General features: G+C 36.6%; 2 protein-coding genes and 1 long non-coding RNA gene across 4 annotated transcripts in view; all 3 read left to right on the plus strand.

Moving 5' to 3' along the window:
- The window catches only part of LOC134791808 (uncharacterized), a 118,452-nt gene that overhangs the window by 33,904 nt on the left and 59,733 nt on the right, over positions 1-24,815 (plus strand). The gene's annotated exons all lie outside the window — the stretch shown is intronic.
- On the plus strand, positions 6,663-7,741 carry LOC134791530 (15-hydroxyprostaglandin dehydrogenase [NAD(+)]-like). Its single transcript, XM_063762577.1, has one exon. It carries the CDS (start codon positions 6,706-6,708, stop codon positions 7,567-7,569), a length of 864 nt encoding a protein of 287 aa, XP_063618647.1. The 5' UTR covers positions 6,663-6,705; the 3' UTR covers positions 7,570-7,741.
- Positions 7,777-8,689, plus strand: LOC134791531 (15-hydroxyprostaglandin dehydrogenase [NAD(+)]-like). Its single transcript, XM_063762578.1, has one exon. It carries the CDS (start codon positions 7,842-7,844, stop codon positions 8,598-8,600), a length of 759 nt encoding a protein of 252 aa, XP_063618648.1. The 5' UTR covers positions 7,777-7,841; the 3' UTR covers positions 8,601-8,689.

Consider the following 24,815-nt stretch of genomic DNA (forward strand, 5'->3'; position numbering starts at 1 on the left):
CCTAGTGAGTATTATATTCTTTGGCACTATCCCTTTCGGCTATTTAGGGTTGTCAAAATTCAAGTGATTATCTTATCTGTGATCGTGCACGCAAAGGGAAGTCAAGTGGTGCCAACCCTAATAATTGCTCGGAGCAATGCTGAGCCGAGCGGAGCCGAGTTTGGCCGAAGTCAGGAGTTTCGCACCCCTGCGGGCGCAGCACGGTTCCATTTTTATCGCCTATCACTATGCGCGTCCCTTTCGCACTTACATACTTGTTAGAACGTGACAGGCATGGTGACAAGCGATAAAAACGCGACCGTACTACGCCGCCTGCTCAGACTCACGTAAGCGTATACCGCACGCGGCATGAACACATGGACGACATGCGCGCGCAGCCGTACACACACACGCTTGATGATACACTGTGTCAGTGACGGCACGCAGTGTCTCGTCATTCGTATTTTTGATGTGGAACAGTTTTATGCGAACGAGACGATGGGAAACGAGGAATGCGGGACATACGGGATGCCTTAGACGATTTGCGGGACTATTTTATTAAATATTGCAATGCGGGATTACAACTGTCATTACGGGACGGTCCCGCAGAATGCGGGACAGTTGGCCGCCTTAAAAAAATGTCATACGTTTAAATAAAGAAAAGTATTTCCGTCATCCGCCATCTTCCTCGGAATTCCTTTATAAAATCCAAGTATTTCATAAATAAATACCTGTGCGACGAAACAGCATCACTTACCAGTTAATGTTTGCTGTAGTTACCATAGCTAAGTGAGAGTTCGCCTCCGCCGAAACTGTCTGTGTGGATAAAGCAAGGACGCGAAGCATGAAGAATTTTGTAGATTGACCCGCCCGTTCCTATCTCTATCGCACGCGCATTATTATATTGCTGTCTCTCTCGCACAGTGGCATTGACCGCCGACATCATCAATTTATGTAGATAATATAGTAGTTGGTCAAACCAATTTGTCAGTCGGTAAGAAGCAGGAATACTATACCTACTCATCCTTTTCTTTTGGGTGCTAGTACTAGTGTAATACAAAGATAGTATGATTCTCTCTGTCTATGATTGAAATGAGACAGTCCTTTGACAAACTTTACATCCAATAACACTTGGCATGATTCCGATTTTCGGCGCGCTTTTGATTTTTGCCAGGCAATGTTGTACCTACATTGTATAATGTAGGTACAACATTGCCTGGCAAAATGGAATTACAGACCTGTGATTGAATCCCAAATATTAAGTACCTCAAGGTCTTACATAGACTTGTCGAGTCGACCTCTCGCCGTGGCGAGAATCAGCCTTAAAGCCAAGTAACAGAACAAAATTTTCAATCTCGAAATGAAGTATACTAATAAGAATATTGAGGTGGATAGGATCCTCTTCCCGGGGTAACAGCAGACCGACAAAAATCCCCGAGGCGTGCAAACACGGAATAATAAAGATGGGACCTCTAGATAACAAGGAGTCTGGCAAGCATGTTCGACATAAATATTTTTTATAGGACAATTATTAACTGAAATAAATGTCATATACTAAGAAAAAGTGACCAAGGCCTCCAGTGCCCTAGGCTGGAATCGAACCAGCGTCCTCTGCTATCGCGGCAGGTGCCTGTGCCACTCGGCCACCGGGCCACAGCGGCATAGGTCGAATTTTCCAAGTATATATGTACTTCTTACTGAAGGCTTATGGCGCCCCCTGGCCATCCCTAAGGTAGAACAGTATGGTTCGGACCTTCTAACTGGATCATCTCGGGTGATACCGAGTTAGCGAGAGAGATGGCGCTGCCAATCAATACTATTAGAACAAATTAAATTATTTTTCAGAAAATATGCCGCTGTGGCCCGGTGGCCGAGTGGCACAGGCACCTGCCGCGATAGCAGAGGACGCTGGTTCGATTCCAGCCTGGGGCACTGGAGGTCTTGGTCACTTTTTCTTAGTATATGACATTTATTTCAGTTTATAATTTATACAGTAGTGTTTCTACTTGATAAATAACAAATTAAAATATTTTCTGAAAAATAATTTGATTTGTTAATTCTTATTAGAATATTGGACACTTATTATTTTAAAGATCGACTTAGTCCCGAGTAAGCTCAAATAAGGCTTGTGTTTCGGTACTCGTCATCAACATTTAAGAGCTTGTCGGTGGAGTAATCGCCACTCTTCTCTTTGCTGGACCAGCATTTTATCTCCCTCGTACGACACGACAGAAACTTTCTTTTTGGATACTAGACGATGAAACGTATTTTTTTTTATATATAGTAATGTATAAATACAGGAAACCAGGGACGGCAACAGACGACGCCCAAATTGCCAAGTGTCGCAAATATGCATTTTTGAAAACGAATTATGTATTTGCGGCACTTGCGATTGAAACTTTCGGTCCTTGGTCGTCAGACACCAAAAAACTAGTAAAAGAAATTTCTACCAAACTAGTCTGGGTTTCTGGTGACCTACGAGCAGGCGCATTTTTTGCACAAAAACTCTGCCTATGAAATATATAGCATCCATAACTCGGGTACAAATACAAAGTATTTGCTTTTGTCTGTTTTGCTAGGAAATACATAAATTAAATTAGATTTTGTCCAGAGGTCTCAAATAAGTATGAAATGTTCGGGATTATTGCTCGACACGAATTCCCGCCGTGTGTTCCATAAGTACCCGTAAGATTCAGCTGATGGCAACTAATGTGCCAAAGCTTTTAGCAGCATCCTCCACACCTTGGACGGCTCGGAGCGGGGCTAAACGATTGTACTGCTCTGTTGTTGCTGGAGTTTAAAACAAAAGCTACCTTACTATGGATACGAGTAACTCTTTGTTAGGTTGTTAATTACTCCGAGGTTAGGTTACAGTCTAATTCTTTTATGTTTCTTTCTTTTTGTCTGTTACCTTCCGGTAAAAGGTTCTCACTTGATGATCTCATCGGAAGATCAGCGCTGAAAGTCGCCAGCAACATGCTGAGATGAGGGCATTTCGTGACAGTTTATTCTCACTATGTTCTTTTTATGTGTCTATTTCTGTGTGTTTACGAATAAAAAAAACATTCAATTCTAATTGTTATAATTATAGAGACGAATATTAGAGAGATGTTAAAGAATGGTACCTACATACTTTTAACGCGTAGTCTGATCCGCTACTTTCAATGCTGACTGTACCTTCTAGACCTGTCAAGACTTCGAGCAACACCGGGAAGGGAGTCGTCATTCGCACTATTTCCCCTCTGCCGAAGCACATGCCCAACTGGGCATGCACACAACTAGCGCGGTGCGTGTTGTGACTCATCCGTAAACAAAAAGAGATCGATGTGTGCAAGATTTGTCTTTTACGTATGTCATTTTGTATGTATTTGTGTCGTCATTACAGATTGGACTTTGTATGTAGTGAGTGAGAAGTACGACTTTGTGCACATTTCCCCTCGCAAAAAATGGCAAAACGATTTGTAAGGTAAGATATCGCTTGGGCTCCTCCCTTATTCCGACGTATCGGAAGCCGGTGTTGCTCGAAGTGTCAAGAGGACGAAGTTGCGTGCTTAGGCTACTTTTAATATAAAGATCTGTGTTTTGTAAACATTAAGTTTATGATACTCCTAATGTTCGGCCTTCCTCATTTCGGAAAACTCCAATGCATAATAAGCATAACGGCAATTTGCTTTGCAAATTCAGAACAACTCTTTCCTTGATTTGGTTTCTTGTCACGTCGAACGCTTCGATCACAAATAAGCCTTGATTACGGAACGCTCGCGATGTTTTTGTTGTCCCCGTTTAAGAATATACCAAAAAGTTGTCTGGAAGAGATCGCTTTTAAGCGATAAGACCGCCTGTTGTTACTTCTATCTATCCAATTGTCTTTGCTTATGTTACTGTACAATGTACATTATTGTAAACTATGTGAAGTATGCAATAAAGAGTATTGTATTGTATTGTAATATACTTATTTAGATTTTTTACAGTGCGGTAATTGAGTTAATAGCAAAAAAAAATTACGTAATTAAGCGCAGTTAAGAAGTTGTGATTAGTGTTAACTTAATTGATTCATTTGTGTTACGAATTAACTATGTAAATTGTATCGTATTGTACTTAATTCGTCCACATATAAGTCTATAGCCTACGCTAACACACTTCCATGCATCTAACTTAAATAGAAATGGCTTAACTGTCGTAACACAATGGAATCAATTAACTTTAGACTAATTACAGGTGCTTAACTATGTATATTTTTTTTGCAATTCATTCAATTAGCACTGTACGTGCATACCTATGTCGAAAATTTAAAATTTAAAACGTTGTACGATACACGTGCGAATAGGTAATTCACAACTCGTGTGAATTTAAAACGCTCGCACGCTTGGCAACTAATTCTGGGATTATGGGAGGCTGGATCCCATGAGCCGTGGCTTAAGCCGGGATGAGCGCTAGGAAAAAGATTTAATAATTTTAACAGCAGATTATTATTGGCAACAATAAAATCTGGCTACAACCATTGATTTTCTGCGAAAATTATTTACAGTGTTCAACACTTTAACAGATATCCATACCCCCGGGTTGTTGACAAATTGCGGGAATCTTTCTCTTTTACTCCAATGAAGGCGTAATAAGAGTGACAGAGAAAGATGCCCGCCATTTGCGAATTTCGATTTTCGCGGTTATAGTCCTGGGCCGGACACTATGGAAAATATAGTTTCGGCGCAGCTATAAGGTTCGGCAGTTTTTTGGCCAAAAATTAACATTCAGCTGAAACATGATTTGTATGTCAAAACTTCGGTCGGAGACTACATTTTTACTTTTCAACTTAATTTAAAATTTAATAGAAAAAACATATATTATGTATATGTATATCTGCAACAAAAGTAGCGGATCAGACTACACGTCAAAAGTATCTATCATTGTCAAATAGGTTATCAAAAAGAGATATTGTATCACTATCTGTTAGCAATTATCATAGTGTAATTGTTCTACATTAGTCAAAGTCAAATATACTTTATTCATGTAGGATGATGTAGGCCTAGCAACAAGCCTTGAACGTTTTACATAATTATTATATTATCTTAAGCTAATTATCAGAGCAATTTATTGATGTTAATATTTTTCCATAGGTTATCATTGGATTATAATACAGATCAAATTTAATACTAAGAATTTCACAAAAAGATCGTCAAACATAAAAAATATATAAAAAATAGGTACTGAATGTTTCTAGAATAAAATCTAAATGTCAAAAAAAAACACAACAAAAGAAGGTCATACATTGAAATATTTCCTCATAATTAATCAAATATAACTATAGTTTCTATATGTATGTAGAACAGTTACATAAGTACACTATAAAGATACTTACATTACAGATACAGATACAGGCCGCGTAGCCAACGTGCCAATCGCTTACGCTCCGTAGGTAGCGATCGAAACGCAACTGTCACTGTCGCACTAATATGGAAGAGTGATAGAGAGACAAAGCGTTTCATTGTCGAAGCGATAGCGATTGTCAGCTTGGCTAGGCCGGCTGATTAGATTACCTACAGATACTTTTGAACGCGAACTGTAGAAATTTATCTCTATTTAGAAAAGTTATCCAGGATGGCAGATACTTTTGACCAGTAGTTTTATCCGCTATTAAGCTAAAAGATAAAGGATATGTATTCGTGACGTTCACAAAACATGTACGAACATGTACAGACAACAACAGCAAGGAAATAAGACATCAATAAGTGAGCATGACGAAATGGACCCAACTCAGCATAATGCTAGCTATAAAGCCAGCGCTGGTCTTCCGTAGAGCCCATTCGGTGATGCCACGACAGATAACACATAAAGATACATATTAAAACATTGCAAAGATACACAAAAGGAATAATTAAGGCAACAACAGAGAATACAAAAAAAGAAAAATATATACAGGAAAAATAATTAAGAAAACAAATATTATTGGTGCTGACTATACAATACGATTATGAAATACCATCGGAGTGTGATATGATTAACGCAGTTTCCGCCCCGAGAAATACATGTTTAATCATCTTCCGTTTTGACCGAATGAACCGGAACGAACCGGATTGAACCGGTTCCAGTGTTATTTTAATTGAAGCGGATAATTAATTAACTCATTCATGGAAACAATGGCAATAAGTGAATTAGAAACTTTGATTTAAGGCTGAATTTACTGCTGTGAAATAAATACACGTGACATAAATACCTATAGCTTTTCACCACACCACACTCTTTTTTGGAGTTGTTTCCTCGTGTTGCCTAAACTGGTATAATTGACTTATAAGTAATAATTTGTTAGAAAAATATTTAATAACGTTCATTCGGATTTGATTAGTTAATATTTTAACAGAATTAGTTGTAGTGAAAAAATGTGTGTTTCACTCGGTGGCAAAGTTTATATAACCCTCGTGCCTTGAAACCCTCGCAACGGTCAAGATTCAACTCATGGATTCACTCAATACGCTCGTGGTTCAATATTGTAATCTTTCGCTTGCTCGGATATCAATATAAACACGAGATTCGATTGTAAGAGATAAATCTCGATCAGTGTCTTTGTCATGACCTTCTCGATATCGTTTATACCATCTGACATCAACTGTCTTGCAACAATGTAACAGTACATTTTTAATTCAACAAACAAACCGACAAACTAACGTTTTTTAGGACTAACGTTTTCACTAACTGAACTTCTGTTATACGAGGGATCTATCACATTCAATAATGTTACAAACGTGCTTAAAACGTTTGTCAGTTACGTCACTAAAGTTTCGCAGGTACGGACATACACCATCGTGTCCTGCTAATAAACAAGCGAGTATTCTAGATAATAAAGTGGCAGTTATAACTGGAGGTGCAGTCGGTATCGGCCACGAAATCGCAGACAGATTCTTAGAGAAAGGCGCCAAAGCTGCAGTGTTACTAGACATCAATGAGACACAAGGTAAACAAGCCGCCGAAGAACTAAATTGTAAACACGGAGACAAGAAAAGCGTCTTTATGAAATGTGACGTCACGAAAGATTTAGAAACAGTGTCCAAACAAATTTTCGCGACTTACAAAAACGTACACGTGCTAGTGAATAATGCTGGAATCCTTAACGAGCCCAAACCTACGAAAGTTGTTGATGTCAATCTAACGGCATTGATAAACTGGTCCTTTATATTCTGGAATCACATGAGGAAAGACAAAGGTGGCGCAGGGGGGACCATCATGAATTTATCGTCTATCTACGGCTTCAGAGTGGACCCATACATACCGGTCTACCAGGCTACCAAATTCGGTATTATGGGCTTTACAAGATCTCTAGGACATCCGTACCACTTTCAAAAGACTGGTGTGAGAGTTGTATCCATAAACCCCGGTTTTACGGAGACTGAGTTGACAGAGAACTTTACGACTTTACCTGAAGTTCACAAGGATTTTCTCGAGTTTGTCAAAACTCAGCCGTGGCAGAAAGTAAAAGTAGTTGGGAACGCCGCGGTATGTGTATTAGAGAGAGCTGAAAGTGGTACTGCTTGGCTTATAGAAGGATCCAACCCTGTTGCTGAAATTAAACATTGCTTTGATGTCGACCATTGTAAATAAACTATATTTCATCCTAGAGCCATTGAAATAGGAAACGAGCTAAATACCTACCCACTTAAAAGATAATGTGAACTTCATGTCACACTGTTGGAAGTAAATATTTATCATCTTTGAAAGTATTCCATTAACTGCTGTGTTATCGCGCTTGTTCTTGATAGGGCATAACCCGTGACAATGACATTGCATATATGCTTGACTATTATAAGCAAGTCGCAGTATCGATACTACTGCGTCCCAAGTTGCACGTCCGAACGTGAATAATCGTAAAAATAATGGCTAAAGACCTTAAAAACAAAACGGTCGTTATTACCGGTGGAGCGGTCGGCATCGGTTTTGAAATTGCTGATAGATTCCTGCAGAAAGGAGCAAAAGTCGTCGTTATTCTTGATATTAACGAACAACAAGGCGCAGAAGCAGTCAAGACCCTAAACTCCAAACATGGAAATAACAAAACCGTATTTATAAAATGTGACGTGACGTCGGATTTAGAAGCCGTTTCGAAGAAGATAATTGATCTTTATAAGCACGTTGACGTACTAGTCAACAATGCTGGGATTCTGAACGACTTAGCTCCGAAGAAAACAATTGACATCAACGTTACAGCGCTCATCGAATGGTCCTTTAAATTCTGGAAGCACATGAGGACAGACCAAGGCGGCAACGGAGGGACAATAATCAACTTGGCGTCAATTTACGGCTTCAGAGTGGATCCTTATCTACCAGCATATCAGGCGTCGAAATTTGCTGTCCAAGGCTTCACAAAGTCCTTGGGACATTCGTACAATTTCAAGAGAAGCGGCGTGAGAGTGGTAGCAATTAACCCAGGCTTTACTGAAACAGCTTTGACGGAGACTCCTAGCGGCTTTGACAATGATAAGCAGTATCAGAGCGACTTCGCGAAGTTCTTGAAGGAGCAGGCTTGGCAGAAAGTGGAGTCAGTGGGGCAAGCGGCGGTGGACGTGTTCGAGCGAGCTGAGAGCGGCACCGCTTGGCTCATCGAGGGTGCTAAACCTATCGTGGAAGCTAAGTAGATGGTGGATTGTGATAAGTATATGATTGATTGTTGTTAAATTTATTTGGTGTTCATAATTTTTGGATAAAAATACAAATTAAAAAAATATTGTGTGTTTATTTTCGGAATGCAAAAATCCTGTATAGTTAGGTAATTTTAATTTATCTTCATTGTGTTTCTTTTTGTTTTCTTTTCGTATACTTATGTGTATTTGTACCGAGACACACCGAGGTAAAATACCGATATTTAAATCGAGTTGGAATTTTTGCAATTCTGAATTCTATATACCTACCTACTTTTGTAGGTCTGTAGTTAGAAACATACCTACATACACAACTACCTATCTAAGCAATAATTAAATGCCTCACTCACTTTTTTTTAATCTTTTACAAAATACATTGTAAGGTTTACTCGGGTAATTCCGAATGTCGAAAACTGTCGGATAATTCCGAAAGAGACTTTTATTATGATGGAATTAAGGGTGATTTTCATCTGAATTTCGGAATTATCCGACATTCGGTAATACCCGAATACACCTTACCTAGTTGAAATATCATGTAAATATTTACGTTGTCTTCAATAGTATCGTTTGACTGTCATTTTAACTGTAATTGTCAAAATAACTACCAAATAATTCTCAAAACGCGAATTACTCCGCCATAAAAAGCATCGGAGGTGATAAAGAATACGATATTTCGTAAAGGCATAACTTTTATCGCTGTAATGGAAAATTACGATCGCTTATAAACGGCATGCTGTAAAATATGGACGGTTCGCCATGTCATTTAAAATAACACTATAATATAGGTAATATATGAGTGGTGGTTATAAGATACAAATGAATAAGGAAAAATCCATCCAGTAGTGGATACACGGTATCAAACCAAACATTTCAAACTCATGCATTAAACACAACTGTCCAAAATAAGATAAGAAACTACTTACACAAAATTAAAGTTAATGCGTCCAATAATTAATAATCATAAAAAGAGTTAGTAGTGTCTCTGTGAGCTACACCTTAGAGTAAACCTTTTGAATCCCCATGGCTTGGCCAACTTGAAAGATTTCCAAAAAAAATATCGACAAAAAAATTAAGTATGTATTATTATTGAACCTTTTCACAATATTTCACGACTATCGGTTTATAAATGCGACCCGAAGAGGAGAACATTCCGGATTCCGGACATACGAGATAATTTTTGGCCGAGCCGAAACGGACCTTTTGCTTTCGCTCGCTCGTTCAAGTACAAAACATTCCCGCACCCAAAACCCCGGGGTATGTTTAGGTAAGTACCTAAGTACCACTTACAAATTACCTTCTATAACACAGAGTGCAAAAGTCGACAAGATAAATAATTAATGTCATTAACGGGTCCAAAAATGCGATTAAATTTCATATAAGTATCGGGTAGTTTAGTGTTGTTTACTTCATAGTCTAATAAAACATGGTCTTCCATTCCCAGAGTGACACGGGCTTACGTCACAACAACATGGCCGCTATATATAGCGCTATCGCATATTATCATATAGCGCTGTCGCATGATGACGTAGGCCCGTGTCAGTTAGGTGACCTAGAAAAGACGGGAATGGAGTACCAGGCGGAGTATATTATTATACCATGAGAAGACCATGTTTTATTAGACCATGAGTCTTCCGTGACCACAGCTAGTGCAACCTGGCTGAAACGTCGGGAAAAAGGTAAAATAATGATATTTAATCGCGTTAGACCCGTTAATGACATTAAGTATGTGTACAAAACGCGAGAGTATAAAGTGTTACAGTACAAGATGCAGATTTTATATGAAACATTTTAACAGCTCTACAATATTACAGTTTCCGCCCGTTAAATCCGATCGTTAACGATGGTTTAACGATGGTTCGCAGTTAAGTAATTATGCGTTGCACTGCAAATTTATGAGGTTATTATGGTTTTAGGGGTTGATCATCATAATTATTTTTGGTTTAACGTTTTGGCAAACAAATTGGCAGTACCTACAGTGTTATGTATTGTTCAGGCTGTAATCTTAGAATACTCGTGCTTTGAACTTGAAAGCTGTACGGATATGACGGTCGTTTTTGTCTACATGACAGCGTAATAAAACGGTGTCCGTCTCTTTCTATCCCGCAGAGTTAAAAAGTCACAGTTATTTTATCACGTGGATAAATGTGGATAAAGCGATCCATAATACGCCTGCAGATAGTGCAGATGTAGATGGCGATGTTTACCAAATTTTTGACGTATCTTTAAGTTCGAATCAGGCCGGTAGCACTTGGCATGAAAATTAAGCGTGGTCTAAAAATCGGTCCGTTATGTACAAACAAATAATTTTCCAAATAGGCCCAGACGTATGCGATAAATCGGTAACTTACATAAAGATCCCTATGGATGGAATACCTCTTCCTTTTTGATGTAACTAAAGGTGGCCACTGACGAGCCTTCCAACAGTCCAAATAGCGTGGCTGCAATCCAAAATCGGTCCGTGAATGTCAAAAACGTACAATATTTAATATTAGGATGCCGTCCATTTGGATGAATCCATTGTAACGGCATCCATTTGGAAGGCTCGTCAGTGGCCTGCTTTAAAGAGAACTCAATCAAAATAAAACGAAACCCGGCTAATAATCCGTCTAATTGAGAGCCCCGTTTTTGTATTTTCTTTGAAATATATAAATAAACACACTTAATAAAGTCAACCTTTTTCAACGTCAGCCAAAAACTCAAAGCAAACCCGGATTCGAGCATTATTGTTCCGTGTGCCTACATTCTTTGTGTCCGAGACTCCGAAACGGACCATTGTGCGGGTTTAATTTGGCCTGTCACAGCCAGTGCCTTATCCGGCCTGTGTATCCGAGGCTTTATTCTCCCATGTGCGTTAGATGTGTAAAAATTATATTGGAAACGTATCGGGACATTCCAGAAAAGTGTAGAGGATACACGGGTTTTAACACATATGATAAAACTAAGAAGCCGATAATTTAGGTTTAAATTCAACCTTACCTATAGATTTCTGCAGGTTATTACGATTTACGATAGCTGCCACCTACGCGTCCCCGACAAAGTATTTAGGCAATCAACATTTTTGGATTATAATTTTTGTCAAATCCATTATCAATAAAATTAAGGTAAAAAACAATTCAGTTAAACGGTTTTAATTTCATCCCTTTAAAGGTACAAACAGCAACACTCCTAACTGTACATGGTGGACCTTATTACAAAAGGCATAAGGTCCACCAATGTACAGTTAACAGTGTGGGCGATGGTACGGGTATATACCGGTTGGAAAGATAAGTCGGGCCCTGGAGGGAAACTACCTTACATCCTTAAGCTGGCTAATTTTACTTAAAGGAGACATTCCTTTATTTTTAAAAATAAACAAAACTGCATTCAAAGATTTTCTAAAACTCGCTTGCCTCGCCCGGGACTAAAACCGACTAAAAATTCCAAAAAATATTAAAAACTCGCAATTTTATTCTACTAGTCGATACAGTTAATTTTAATGATAACATTTCTCCAAGAAACATTAGGTCTTACACTCGTGTTTCGTACAAAATATGCATAAAATCTAATATTTAGTACTCAAGATTTTTTTACACAAGCCAAATTGAAGAAAAAAATAAAAATACTTTGAATGCAGTTTTGTTTCTTTTCAAAAATAAAGGAATGTCTCCTTTAAGTAAAATGAGCCATTTAAGGTAGTTTCCCTCCAGGGCCCGACTTATTTTTCCAACCTGTATATGGTTTCATGGGAACAAAAAAGATGAAACAAATTATCGTCGAGAACCAATAATACATCTCTTGAAAACGTCCCGGGTATCACAATTTGGGTCATAAAAATTGTTATTACTCAATAACATCGGAGCCCAATTTGCCCTATTTTCCCTATGTGTGCAATAAAAATGTTAATAGACGACATTCCAGTAAAAGTATTCACAATTTAGACGTGAAGTTGGCATCTTTTGATGCTGTATTCCTTTAATTTATGTATGGAAGAAGGGTAAAGGGCAGGGACAGGAACCGGTTACCTTAACCGGGGTTTTTCATAGGGTTATTTTAGAGGTGTTTATAAAAACCCCTACCATAACGGTAACCGCTTAATAAGGTAACACTTTGATTCGGTAACCGTATCAGATCGAGTTAACCTCTGTTACCGGTAACCGAAATAAAAACCCAGTCTATTCAGTTACCTCATTATGAGGTTTTTGACCAGTTCAAACGATTGTAATCTTTACGCACACTTAAATTCAACTTATTATTGAATAACCGAGGTTGGCATGGGCGGTCTATGAAGCCTCCAGCACAAACAAGTTTTTTGCCTTTCCTTTGTTTATCTTTATACCTACCTGTGTGGTGTGTTCTTATTATAAATATTATTATATTATAACTAAAATAATTAAAATAAATAAATTAAATAAATTAAATAAATTAAATAAATTAAATAAATTAAATAAATTAGATAAATTAAATAAATTAAATAAATGAAATAAATTAAATAAATTAAATAAATTAAATAAATTAAATAAATTAAATAAATTAAATAAATTAGATAAATTATATAAATTAAATAAATTAAATAAATGAAATAAATTAAATAAATTAAATAAATTAAATACATTAAATAAATTAGATAAATTAAATAAATTAAATAAATTAAATAAAATAAATAAATTAAATAAATTAAATAAATTAAATAAATTAAATAAATTAAATAAATCAAATAAATCAAATAAATCAAATAAATCAAATAAATTAAATAAATTAAATAAATTAAATAAATTAAATAAATTAAATAAATTAAATAAATTAAATAAATTAAATAAATTAAATAAATTAAATAAATTAAATAAATTAAATAAATTAAATAAATTAAATAAATTAAATAAATTAAATAAATTAAATAAATTAAATAAATTAAATAAATTAAATAAATTAAATAAATTAAATAAATTAAATAAATTAAATAAATTAAATAAATTAAATAAATTAAATAAATTAAATAAATTAAATAAATTAAATAAATTAAATAAATTAAATAAATTAAATAAATTAAATAAATTAAATAAATTAAATAAATTAAATAAAATAAGTAAATTAAATAAATTAAATAAATTAAATAAATTAAATAAATTAAATAAATTAAATAAATTAAATAAATTAAATAAATTAAATAAATTAAATAAATTAAATAAATTAAATAAATTAAATAAATTAAATAAATTAAAACAATTAAATAAATTAAATAAATTAAATAAATTAAATAAATTAAATAAATTAAACAAATATAACAAATGAAACTAATTAAATCCATTAAATAAATTAAATAAATTCAAAAAAATAAATAAATTCAATAAATTCAATAAATTCAATAAATTCAATAAATTCAATAAATTCAATAAATTCAATAAATTCAATAAATTAAATAAATTAAATAAATTAAATAAATTAAATAAATTAAATAAATTAAATAAATTAAATAAATTAAATAAATTAAATAAATTAAATAAATTAAATAAATTAAATAAATTAAATAAATTAAATAAATTAAATAAATTAAATAAATAAATTAAATTAAATAAATTTAATAAATAAAGTCAATAAAATCAACAAAATATAAATAAAGTAAATAAAATAAACAATTTTTTTAGTATTTTTTTTAGTTCTGATGGCACATCACTAAACCTACTTTAATGTAGCAAACCAGTAAGCAACCGATAATAAAGGTTACCATAACTGAATGAAAACCTGTTAAAAACCCTTAACAAAAACCCTATCGCGATGGGGTTTTGAGATTAACTCGGTTAAAGGTTAGGGTTACCGTTTCAATAAGGTTACCATTACAATCAGGTAACAGTATGATAGGGTTACCGAATGATAAGGTAACCGAATCGATTGGGTTACCGAATTGATAGGATTAAGCGTAAAGAGGGGTTTTCCGGTCCTTGGTAAAGGGCTTTAAAGGGTCGATGAGATAAAACCGTATTCGCTTGATCAATCAATCAACATTTATTCAGCAAATGTTGATTGTTGCTTGAATCTAAAATCGTATTAATACATTTACTGCGATCATTTTAGTGCCACGTGGTGTATGGTGCACAATGCTTGACGATCAAACAAGCGCATGAACAAAAATTCCATGTCAATGAGATGAAGATGCTGAGGTGGGCGGCCGGTGTGACGAGACTCGATAAAGTACGTAACGAACACATCAGAGGAAGCTACAAGGTCGCCCCCATCACCGACAAGATTCTGGAATCCCGCTTGAGATGGTACGGGCATATCATGAGACGCAACGAAGACAATGTCGTGAGGAAAGCCCTTGCATTACCGAATAATAAGAGAGGCAGAGGTCGCCCGCCTGCTACGTGGTGGTCCACCATATCAATGCATTTAAAACAGACCCAGTTGAACAAAGAGACAACCCAGGATCGTCGGACCTGGCGCTTGAGAACGAGGGCCGACCCCAAATAATGGGAAGAGGCACGGAAAAAAAGAAGATTTTAGGGTCAGATTTTTATAAGCGCATCATACCAAACATGAACGCAAAAACTTAACCCATTCACACTTATAAAAGTATGAAATTTTGAATGTAAGTAAGCTTAAGAACCGGGCCTCTTTTGCGCAGGTACCTTTTACACGGTAACGTTATAAGTAGGTATTAAATATTAACATTGGTGTTATCTTTTTCAGGGATTAAACTTACGAATTCCTAATACAGTCAACGCGCGTTCATTTCGCTCTAAGTTGTCCGTACATGTAATTTAGTGCGAGACGCTCGCACGAATGACAGCTATCTGATATGATTACAATATGATTCAAATACCTATCGCTTTGAGGGACGTCCAAAGGGCCGCATCGCACGCATCGGACGCATCGCACGCAACGGATCAATGAACGCTCTTGTGTGGTTTTTCTATACAAAAGAATACTAAAACGCATTTTTCGCAACGCATTGCGTAACGTGCGATGCGTGCGATGCGGCCCTGTGTACGTCTACCTTTAAAGTCAGGCGCACGGCGCACGTTCGAATTACCTAATAAGTACAATATTTCAAGATTAAAATATCCTGTCAGTCCAAAATCCTCGTATGCTCCGCAATTATACTGCGGCATCAGCAAAACCCGCCGTATTTTACAGGCGGGAACATCCGGAAATTAATTTAATAATACGAACACCGCTTAATATTAACGCGGCAGGCGGGGGGTTAAGTTATAAGAAATGACGTCAGACATAATACCATCGATCTACAATGTACAATCCCCTGGCCCTCATTCTGGTGGATATTTCTGACACAGATATTGACAGTTCTTGACCCTCAAAAGTCAAATAAATAAGTCTACGGTAGCCGAACATTTGCTACAGCCAGGACCAAAACACTGAGCTCCATAATCCCAAAGACCTCTCAACGGAACATCTTCACTACAGCTGAAAAGTACGTGAAACAGTTCAAATCAGAAAACATCGAAATTTCAACCAGAATTCAGTAATTAGCAAATGTAAGTGTGAAAAAACATCCGGTCACATACCATCGGATGTCTTGAGTACCTGTTGTGTGTAGGCAAATTGACAACCCTAATAGTGAATAATCAAGATCAATTGCGGGTATAGTTAGCAAAACCCGTACAGCTAGAAGATATTGATACAATTCCTCGCCAGTCTGCCTATGACCACGAACGTAACGTCACGTTCGAAACGTCAGGCTAAATAATAAACACACAAATAAATGCTCTTACCAGGATTCGAACCCAGGACCTCCTGCTTCGTAGGTAGGGTCACTCCGACTAGGCTACGAAACCGTTAGGAGCATAAATATAATGTGACAAAGCTTTTGTTTATGATATCGATTCCGCCACTGACTTGCACCGTATTTAGGTTTCATATCACCGCCGTCCGCAGCCGGGATTACCATTGTGCGCGAAAGAGCAGTTTTTCGTTTAATAAGTGCCGAAAAGAGCCGAAAAGAGCCGGTCCTAATTCTAGCTGTCACCGGCAGACGACGAAACGGTTATATTTAAATTGTGTTGAATTGGACACGGAAATTGGGGAAACTAGCTTCTATTCTTAATGCTTACATGCCCACAAGCTGTTAACTATTGCCCACAGGAGAGAAAACTAGTGTGTTATCGCGAACAGTACATTTTTCTCTCCTGTGGGCAATAGTTAACAGCTTGTGGGCATGTAAGCAATGATTTTATCATAGTTCTCTAAATAAAAGGAGGACCTTTTCACGTGGATAAGGGTTAAAAAAGAAAATTAACCTTTACAGCCCTTAACTCTTGTGTATGTCTACAGGAAAGACATAACACAGTGATCTGTTTGACCCACATAAGTCAAAATTACAGACGTTTATTAGCTAATTGAGGCTTGTAGCGCGTTTATGAATTTAAAGACGCGCGGGTAAGACTGCGTCCATGGTATAATAATATACTCCGCCTGGTACTCTCTTCCCGTCTTTTCTAGGTCACCTAACTGACACAAGCCTACGTCATCATGCGACAGCGCTATATGATAATATGCGATAGCGCTATATATAGCGGCCATGTTATTGTGACGTAGGCCTGTGTCACGCTGGGAAGAGAAGACCATGTTTTATTAGACTATGACTGCGTCGACCGTCCAGTGGCGCCCTCATTAGGGGAATTGTGTTTTCTAATAAACCAATTAATTTATGTGTAAATCAGTAGTTATATTAATGAATGAATGAAAAATGGTGGCCAAATTTTTTCGTTTAGGCTGATAAAGCACCAAAATCAAGTTTTTATTGAAATGTAATGCTTAATTATCATCGCAAAACTGACAGTGGTTAACTTTTCTCAACGACTCACTTCACAACTATGTACATATTTTCTGAAAACTCGCAAATAAAATGGAACTGAAAGTTGTTCTGTGCTATGGGTTCTCAAAAAAAAGATGTAATTGATCAATGTAATTGGACAGCCTCGGCGCGTGCCAACTGCCGATCTTGATGGTTTGCGTACAGCTAAACAATAAAAAAAACAACCAATATTTCCGTACATTCTAATAAACCTCTGTTTACCAAACGTGTTCTCTGTGATATTTACTCCCAACGCTTTCTGTTAGTGTGTGTTTCGTAATACGTTTGTCCCTATTGACCCTATTCTCATGATATATTGCTGCAGAGATAAATTGGCTGATATGATGCGAAATAACAGAACGGATGACACTAGGTGAGTAAAACAAATATATCTACAATACAGTTCGCAATTTACATATATTTAAGATGTATTATTAAAGAAACGTAGGGATACTAATGATGTTTAATTGGCAATCATTAATTATTAAGCTTATAAACTGAAATAGAATAAAGCTTATAAAGAAAAAGTGACGGAGGGAGGCCAGATTCGAAGTATTCGAACCGGGTCGCGTCAAGGGTATACGACCTTTTGAATAAAAACAAAGTAGTAAATACATTGGCATTGCGTGCTGAATTATTTTGCAAGGCAAAATAAAAGTCGTAAATTGTTAATTAAGCCCGTGGAATATGTGGTAGAATCAAAATTACTCGCTATATAAATGTGTATTCTGAACACCACGCTCGCTAATGTGGCAACTTCCCCTTTCTGTACGTACCTACCTACATGGAGTTATTATAGTCAGACCGTAAAAAGTCTGCAGCGATTTTGATAGCCCACGCAGTGCAAGTGACAATATACATAACACTTACACTGCGTGGGCTATCAAATCCGCTGCAGACTTTGTTTGGTGCGACTCTAACATACGAGTATATTTTTATGTTATTGCCTTCTACATGAAAGTATCTAACATAAACATTAAGCTAATTTTACGGTTTATTTAACATAAAATGTTAGTATGGCTCTATAGTCTAAATACGATGAAAATCAAAGTAAACGAAACAATCTAGTTCAGCGCAACATTTTAAAACCCGACTGAATTAAAAAGCGCCCATTCTCTATTCAAAACATGTTCCAAACGGCTATCTACAAAGTTGCATCACAATCTTTTGACTGACAACATCAGATATACTTTTCTATTCACTGGGTAAAAACTACACAAAACCTTTTGAACGAGACTGGCAGGCCAATTCGAACATACACTGACATCAGAAATATATTTGAATCATGTTATTTAGTTATCGTGCACCTCGCTAGCGCCAATACAAGCGAAATGCACTATAGGTACCTAACTAAATAACATGGCATAGCAGTTACCTCGCTCAACGCTTAATTCAGTCTGGCAGTTCAGCGTCAGCGGGGTAACGCAGCATCTTGGGGACCTTGCCGTAGGGGCCTTTTTAGATTAGTTTAGTTTAGTTTTATTTTAGAATAGTTTGTATTTAGTATAACTGTAATTTTAAGTTGTTTTTATTTATTGTTTTTTGGTATGTTTTTGTCCCATATATATGAATAAAGATTTACTTAATAACATGTAAATATTATTCTGAGTTCAGTGTATGTAAGTTCGAATTGCCTCATCCTCAGCGATGTTGATAGAATTCATGTTCTAAATAAATTTGACGCTTTCAACCAATATGTTAGATAGATTGGACTGCGTCCTATTTTCAGCTACTATTTCTGATGTAGGCTTCAATAAATTTTCGTATAAGTATAAAGAGAGCGTGGGGTTTTGTTGATCATAGGTCAAAGTGGATCGTTTGCAATAATTTAGCTAATATTTTGGGTAGGTAGGTGTCTACTTGTATAGAGGTAAGCGCTCACGACTTTAGGTACCGCTTTTAGAGCGTTTTCACATCATCCGGTCCGATATCGGATAGAAGTAAAATGTATGTTATTTTTCCGTATTTTTTACCGTTAAGAAATCTGCATGGCAATAAAAAAAGTTAACCCAAAAAGGCCGACTTCGTGCCACAGGGCACTCTCTAATAACTTTACTTACTAAATACTTTATAGTGACCAAAGCACGTGGGTCTCGTGTACTTTCGTACACACACTTCACTTTTAATCACGCTCAATCAATTATACAAACCAATACAGGCGACACTAACAACCAGCTAAGTGCCAATATAAGGTACTTCAGGCACCTCAAAATGCCAATAAATGTGTGGGTAACTTGCTCCCATTTTAGTTGAACTTACTTAGCTGCGTTTCCAAGGTAAAACCCACCTTTATATATGTCTATAATTTGGCTTTTCAAGGTAAGTAGATACCTCAATTCCTTCTACTGAGCGCTTACGTTCGTAGTACACAGGCTTCATTTAAAATTCGATTAAATCTAATTGCGGCAGACTCGAGGAAATATATTAAGGCGAATTGCAATTAAAATAAATTATTTCGTCTCTCACGCTCCTTTCAGCTGTTAGATCGCTATTTGTTTAATTTTCTACCTCGAGTACAATCGGCGGAACGCTGTAATGAATGCAAACGATACAAAATACTGTTTTCTGCGAATATAGTTGCCTTTAACGAGAGGTAGAGGGTTAGGTAGTTAGTTGTACAAAAACAAGATGGTTGCTTGTAAGTCTGCATCCAATTTACAGCGTGAATTAACCCTTAAACAGGCCTGACGCATTTTTTACTTTTGATTACTGATTCGGGTAGGTAATAGCTTAAAATGAAAAGTAATTTCTTGATTTTTTTTTATTACCCCTAATTCAATAAAAAAAACCCGGTGGTTTTTATATGCCCACTGCTTGTGACCAATGGTGCTACGTGGTCCTTATATGGCCACTGCCTTGTTAGCCATATAGAGTAGTTTTAAGGGCAAGTCATGTGCACATCACATTTACACTTGCGTCACAAAATGCACTAACTGCCAGCACTTTCTTGGCTCGCATGGAGGTCGTGGCTCGTAAGATTTACCGTTGAATAAATATTTAATTTAAAAACCAAAGGAAAATATATTACTTTTGTACTATGAGGGTTCATTCATAGTAATGAATCTTACCCTTAAATGTCATGTAAACTCCCTGCAGGCCAGAGGCCACTTATAAACCACTCGAACGTGCCCCAGACGGGCAGAAGGTTCATACGAACCACAAACTTTTAGATCGAATATTTTATCAGAAAACAATAACTAAGGTAAGTTATGCCTTACTACACATACATTATCTAATAATCTACCATAAAAATACAAAACAAAATACTTACAGTACTTTTTTTCGGCGTAGCGAACTTATACAGCGGGAGAAACGTACAAAAACTGCCATTTGCTGTCGATTTGAACTTGACAACTAAATTTTCAAAGAAATTTGTTTTGACACCTGTCGGTTTTTAGGGTTCCGTACCCAAAGGGTAAAACGGGACCCTATTACTAAGACTTCGCTGTCCGTCCGTCCGTCCGTCCGTCCGTCTGTCACCAGGCTGTATCTCACGAACCGTGATAGCTAGACAGTTGAAATTTTCACAGATGATGTATTTCTGTTGCCGCTATAACAACAAATACTAAAAACAGAATAAAATAAAGATTTAAATGGGGCTCCCATATAACAAACGTGATTAATTAATTTTATTGTACACATTTGTGCATAATTTTCATATCATTATTTTGATGCTTTGCTTAGTTATTATTTCACCGTTTGTATATTTGACGTGTAATGTATGTGTACATTATTAATAATAAATATGAATATGAATATGAATATGGATTTTTGACCAAAGTTAAGCAACGTCGGGAGTGGTCAGTATTTGGATGGGTGACCGTTTTTTTTTTGCTTTTTTTTTGTTTTTTTTTTTGCATTATGGTACGGAACCCTTCGTGCGCGAGTCCGACTCGCACTTGCCCGGTTTTTTTACGTTCCGATATAACCCACTTAATAGACTTTACGGCAATGACATTTTGCAGTCGTTGTATTTACTCAGCTCGCCAAAAAAAAATCTTTTGCTATGTAAAAATCATTATTTTAATGCTTTGCTTGGTTATTATTTCACCGTTTGTATATTTGACGTGTAATGTATGTGTACATTATTAATAATAAATATGAATATGAATATGGATTTTTGACCAAAGTTAAGCAACGTCGGGAGTGGTCAGTATTTGGATGGGTGACCGTTTTTTTTTTGCTTTTTTTTTTGTTTTTTTTTTTGCATTATGGTACGGAACCCTTCGTGCGCGAGTCCGACTCGCACTTGCCCGGTTTTTTTACGTTCCGATATAACCCACTTAATAGACTTTACGGCAATGACATTTTGCAGTCGTTGTATTTACTCAGCTCGCCAAAAAAAATCTTTTGCTATGTGGTACTTATAGATACATAACCTGTTTAAGGGTTAAATAATATTCTCGTCTTTTAATTTAAATTTTAAGCTTGAAAAAGTACCTATAGCAATAAGAAATACAGTTTTGAATAATACATGAACTTGATATGGCTTTATTCGTGATGAATTTGTAATGAAGTTGCAGAGGGCCTACCGAAGTTCTCAAATTGAGAGAATCTTTCTCTTTTACTCCAATTAAGGCGTAATTAGAGTGATAGAGAAAGATGCAATTTGCGAACTTCGGTATTCGCAGTAGGCCCTCAGATTTGCGTGTCTTCCGGCGAAGTTTCATCCTTAATCAACTTTAATGAGCGATCGTGCCAAATATACGCAGATTACTTGTAAGTACACGACTGTTTTGGTACCGTACCCATATTAAGTTGGGTCGGGATTCAGGAAGTTCTTTTATATAATATTTATTATTTTTAACCGACTTCCATTTCATAGAAGGAGGAGGTTCTGTATTCGGTTGTGGCTATGTTTTTTTTTTTTATGTATGTTCATCGATTACTCCGAGACCCGTGGGCCGATTTGAGTAATTCTTTTTTTGTTCGAAAGGAGGTACTTCCAAGGTGGTCCCACATTAATCTGGTGCTGTTCTGATGATGGGATCCATGAGGAATTGAGGGAACTTCTCAATTTTTAAATGCACATGTAGGGTGATTTGGGTGTTTTTTTTTTTTTTTTTTAATTTATTTATCGCAAAAAACTTACAGGGTATTTACATATTTATATTCCGCTAAACTGAGGACAGTTTGTTGGCGGATAAAGCGTTCGAGCAACTCGAGCATTTTCTCTCGAAAACCACCAATTTGATGAAGTGGACCTGATGATGATGATTGTTTTGATGATAATCATGACGATTTCTTAAAATGTACGACGTTCAGCGATTATTCCGAGACCCGTGGTCCGATTTGAGCAATTCTTTTTTTGTTTGAAGGGAACTGCCTCCAAGAGCGTCCCACATTAATCTGGTGCTGTTCTGATGATGGGATCCGTGAAGAATTGAGGGAACTCCTCAATTTTTAAAGGCACATGTATGGTGATTTGGGTATTGTCTTAAGCAAATCAAGCATTTCCTCTTAAAAACCACTAATTTGATGGAGTGGACCTGATGATGATGATTGTTGATGATAAATGATGATGATTTTATAAGTGTAGATTACTCCGGAACCCGTGGTCCGATTTGAGTAATTATTTTTTTGTTTGAACGAAGTTACCTCCAAGGTGTTCCCATAATATTGTTGGTAATAATCTGGTGACGGAATTCATAAGGAAATGAGGGAACTCCTCAATTTTTAAAGGTACGAGTATGGCGACATCGTTGTTTTTTATAGTAACTCAAACATTTCCTCCCGTTAATAACCCATTTGATGAAGTACAACTGTAGCCTTACCACGAGTTTGACACTACATCTTCGCTATCGTCTTCGTAACTTACTTTCTATACATCTCGCTCGCACTAATAGGATGCCAGTACGAGCGAGACGCATGGAAAGTAAGTTACGCACTCGCTAAGCTAATTTGTCAGTGTTAGACTTATGGTAAGGCTACTGAGGAGTCGGGAAATGGCGGTTGAGGGGTTGGTGGTTCAGGCTTCAGGGTCGAGGGGTTCCGTGATCAGGGGTTGATGTGCTGTGAGATTGAGTGATCTGGGGGTTGAGGGATTGGGTCAGTGGCGGGGCGGAGGATGGATTTTGTGTTTGTGCACTGTAGTGACAGGAATGATTACGAATTTAGTGATACGCATCATTATTATTTTCATTCATGCGTCACGGCGTCACTCATAAGCTGTTAACAATGCCTTACAATTAAAAATGGAGAAATAAAAACTTTTACAAAAAAAAAGAAAACCGACTTCAAAAAGGATAAAATAAAATATAATCCGTTTTTAAGTATATGCGTTACTAACTGATATGTTTGAAGTCGGTGCCAAGACAAATAGTAACAATACCGGTCAAAAATAATCAGCTTTATGTCTATAAATCACATTACAACTGTACTAATAGGTATTATAATAGTGAAAGTAATTCTGTCTGTCTCTTTGTCACCTTTTCAGCTAAACAAATGCCATGTAAACTGGTGAAATTTGCCATGCAGGTAAAAAGTTAAAGCCCTGTAGATGGTTTTTGAATTGTATTATATTTGGAAATCAAGTTCTCTGGATAAGAGGCGGGAAATAACTCAGTCCCAATCCCACACCTGAGTACTATGGACAGTTCGTAAATTAGTAAAAATTGCTGTTTAAAAAACATATCGGCAATCGCATTGGTTTTATACTAGTACCGACAAACATGGTACGGACTGCGCCAAGGTGGATTGACAGTGGGTTCTTAGGTATCTACAGAAAGTATGATAAGTGCTGTCGTGTAAGGCAATCCTTGTTATGGCAAACATTGTTACCGGATCGCCCTAAAATCATGGTATGTTTCAAATTTGGCTTGGCACCGACTTCAAACATATCAGTTAGTAACGCATATACTTAAAAACGGATTATATTTTATTTTATCCTTTTTGAAGTCGGTTTTCTTTTTTTTTGTAAAAGTTTTTTTTCATTAAAGATCTCAGATAAGGTTTTTTACAATATGGATATAAAAGTAAAATATAAAACACATACAAATACAATATAAAATACCTACTTATAAATATATTATAAAAAAAACGGCCAAGTGCGATTCGGACTCGCGCACGAAGAGTGCCGTACCATTACGCAAACAACAGCAAAAAATCACGTTTGTTGTATGGGAACCCCACTTAAATATTTATTATATTTTGTTTATAGTATTTGTTATAATAGCGGCAAAAGGAATACAGCATCTGTGAAAATTTCAACTGCCTAGCTATCACGGTTTATGAGATACAGGCTGGTGACATACGGATGGACAGACGGACGGAAGGACAGACAGCGGAGTCTTAGTATTAGGGTCCCGTTTGTACCCTTTGGGTACGGAACCCTAAAATGGATGCCGCCAGCAGCGGGGCAAGAGCAACACCCCTCGACAAGTACCCCCTTTGGGCCTCCTAACTCCATAACCCTTAATTGACTG

The sequence above is a fragment of the Cydia splendana genome, chromosome 6, assembly GCF_910591565.1.
Source record: "Cydia splendana chromosome 6, ilCydSple1.2, whole genome shotgun sequence".
Classification (NCBI taxonomy): Eukaryota; Metazoa; Arthropoda; class Insecta; order Lepidoptera; family Tortricidae; genus Cydia; species Cydia splendana.

What these genes read in the sequence shown, in the direction of transcription:
- LOC134791530 (XM_063762577.1), top strand. Translation starts at nt 6,706, where the DNA reads ATGTTACAAACGTGCTTAAAACGTTTGTCAGTTACGTCACTAAAGTTT.
- LOC134791531 (XM_063762578.1), top strand. Translation starts at nt 7,842, where the DNA reads ATGGCTAAAGACCTTAAAAACAAAACGGTCGTTATTACCGGTGGAGCG.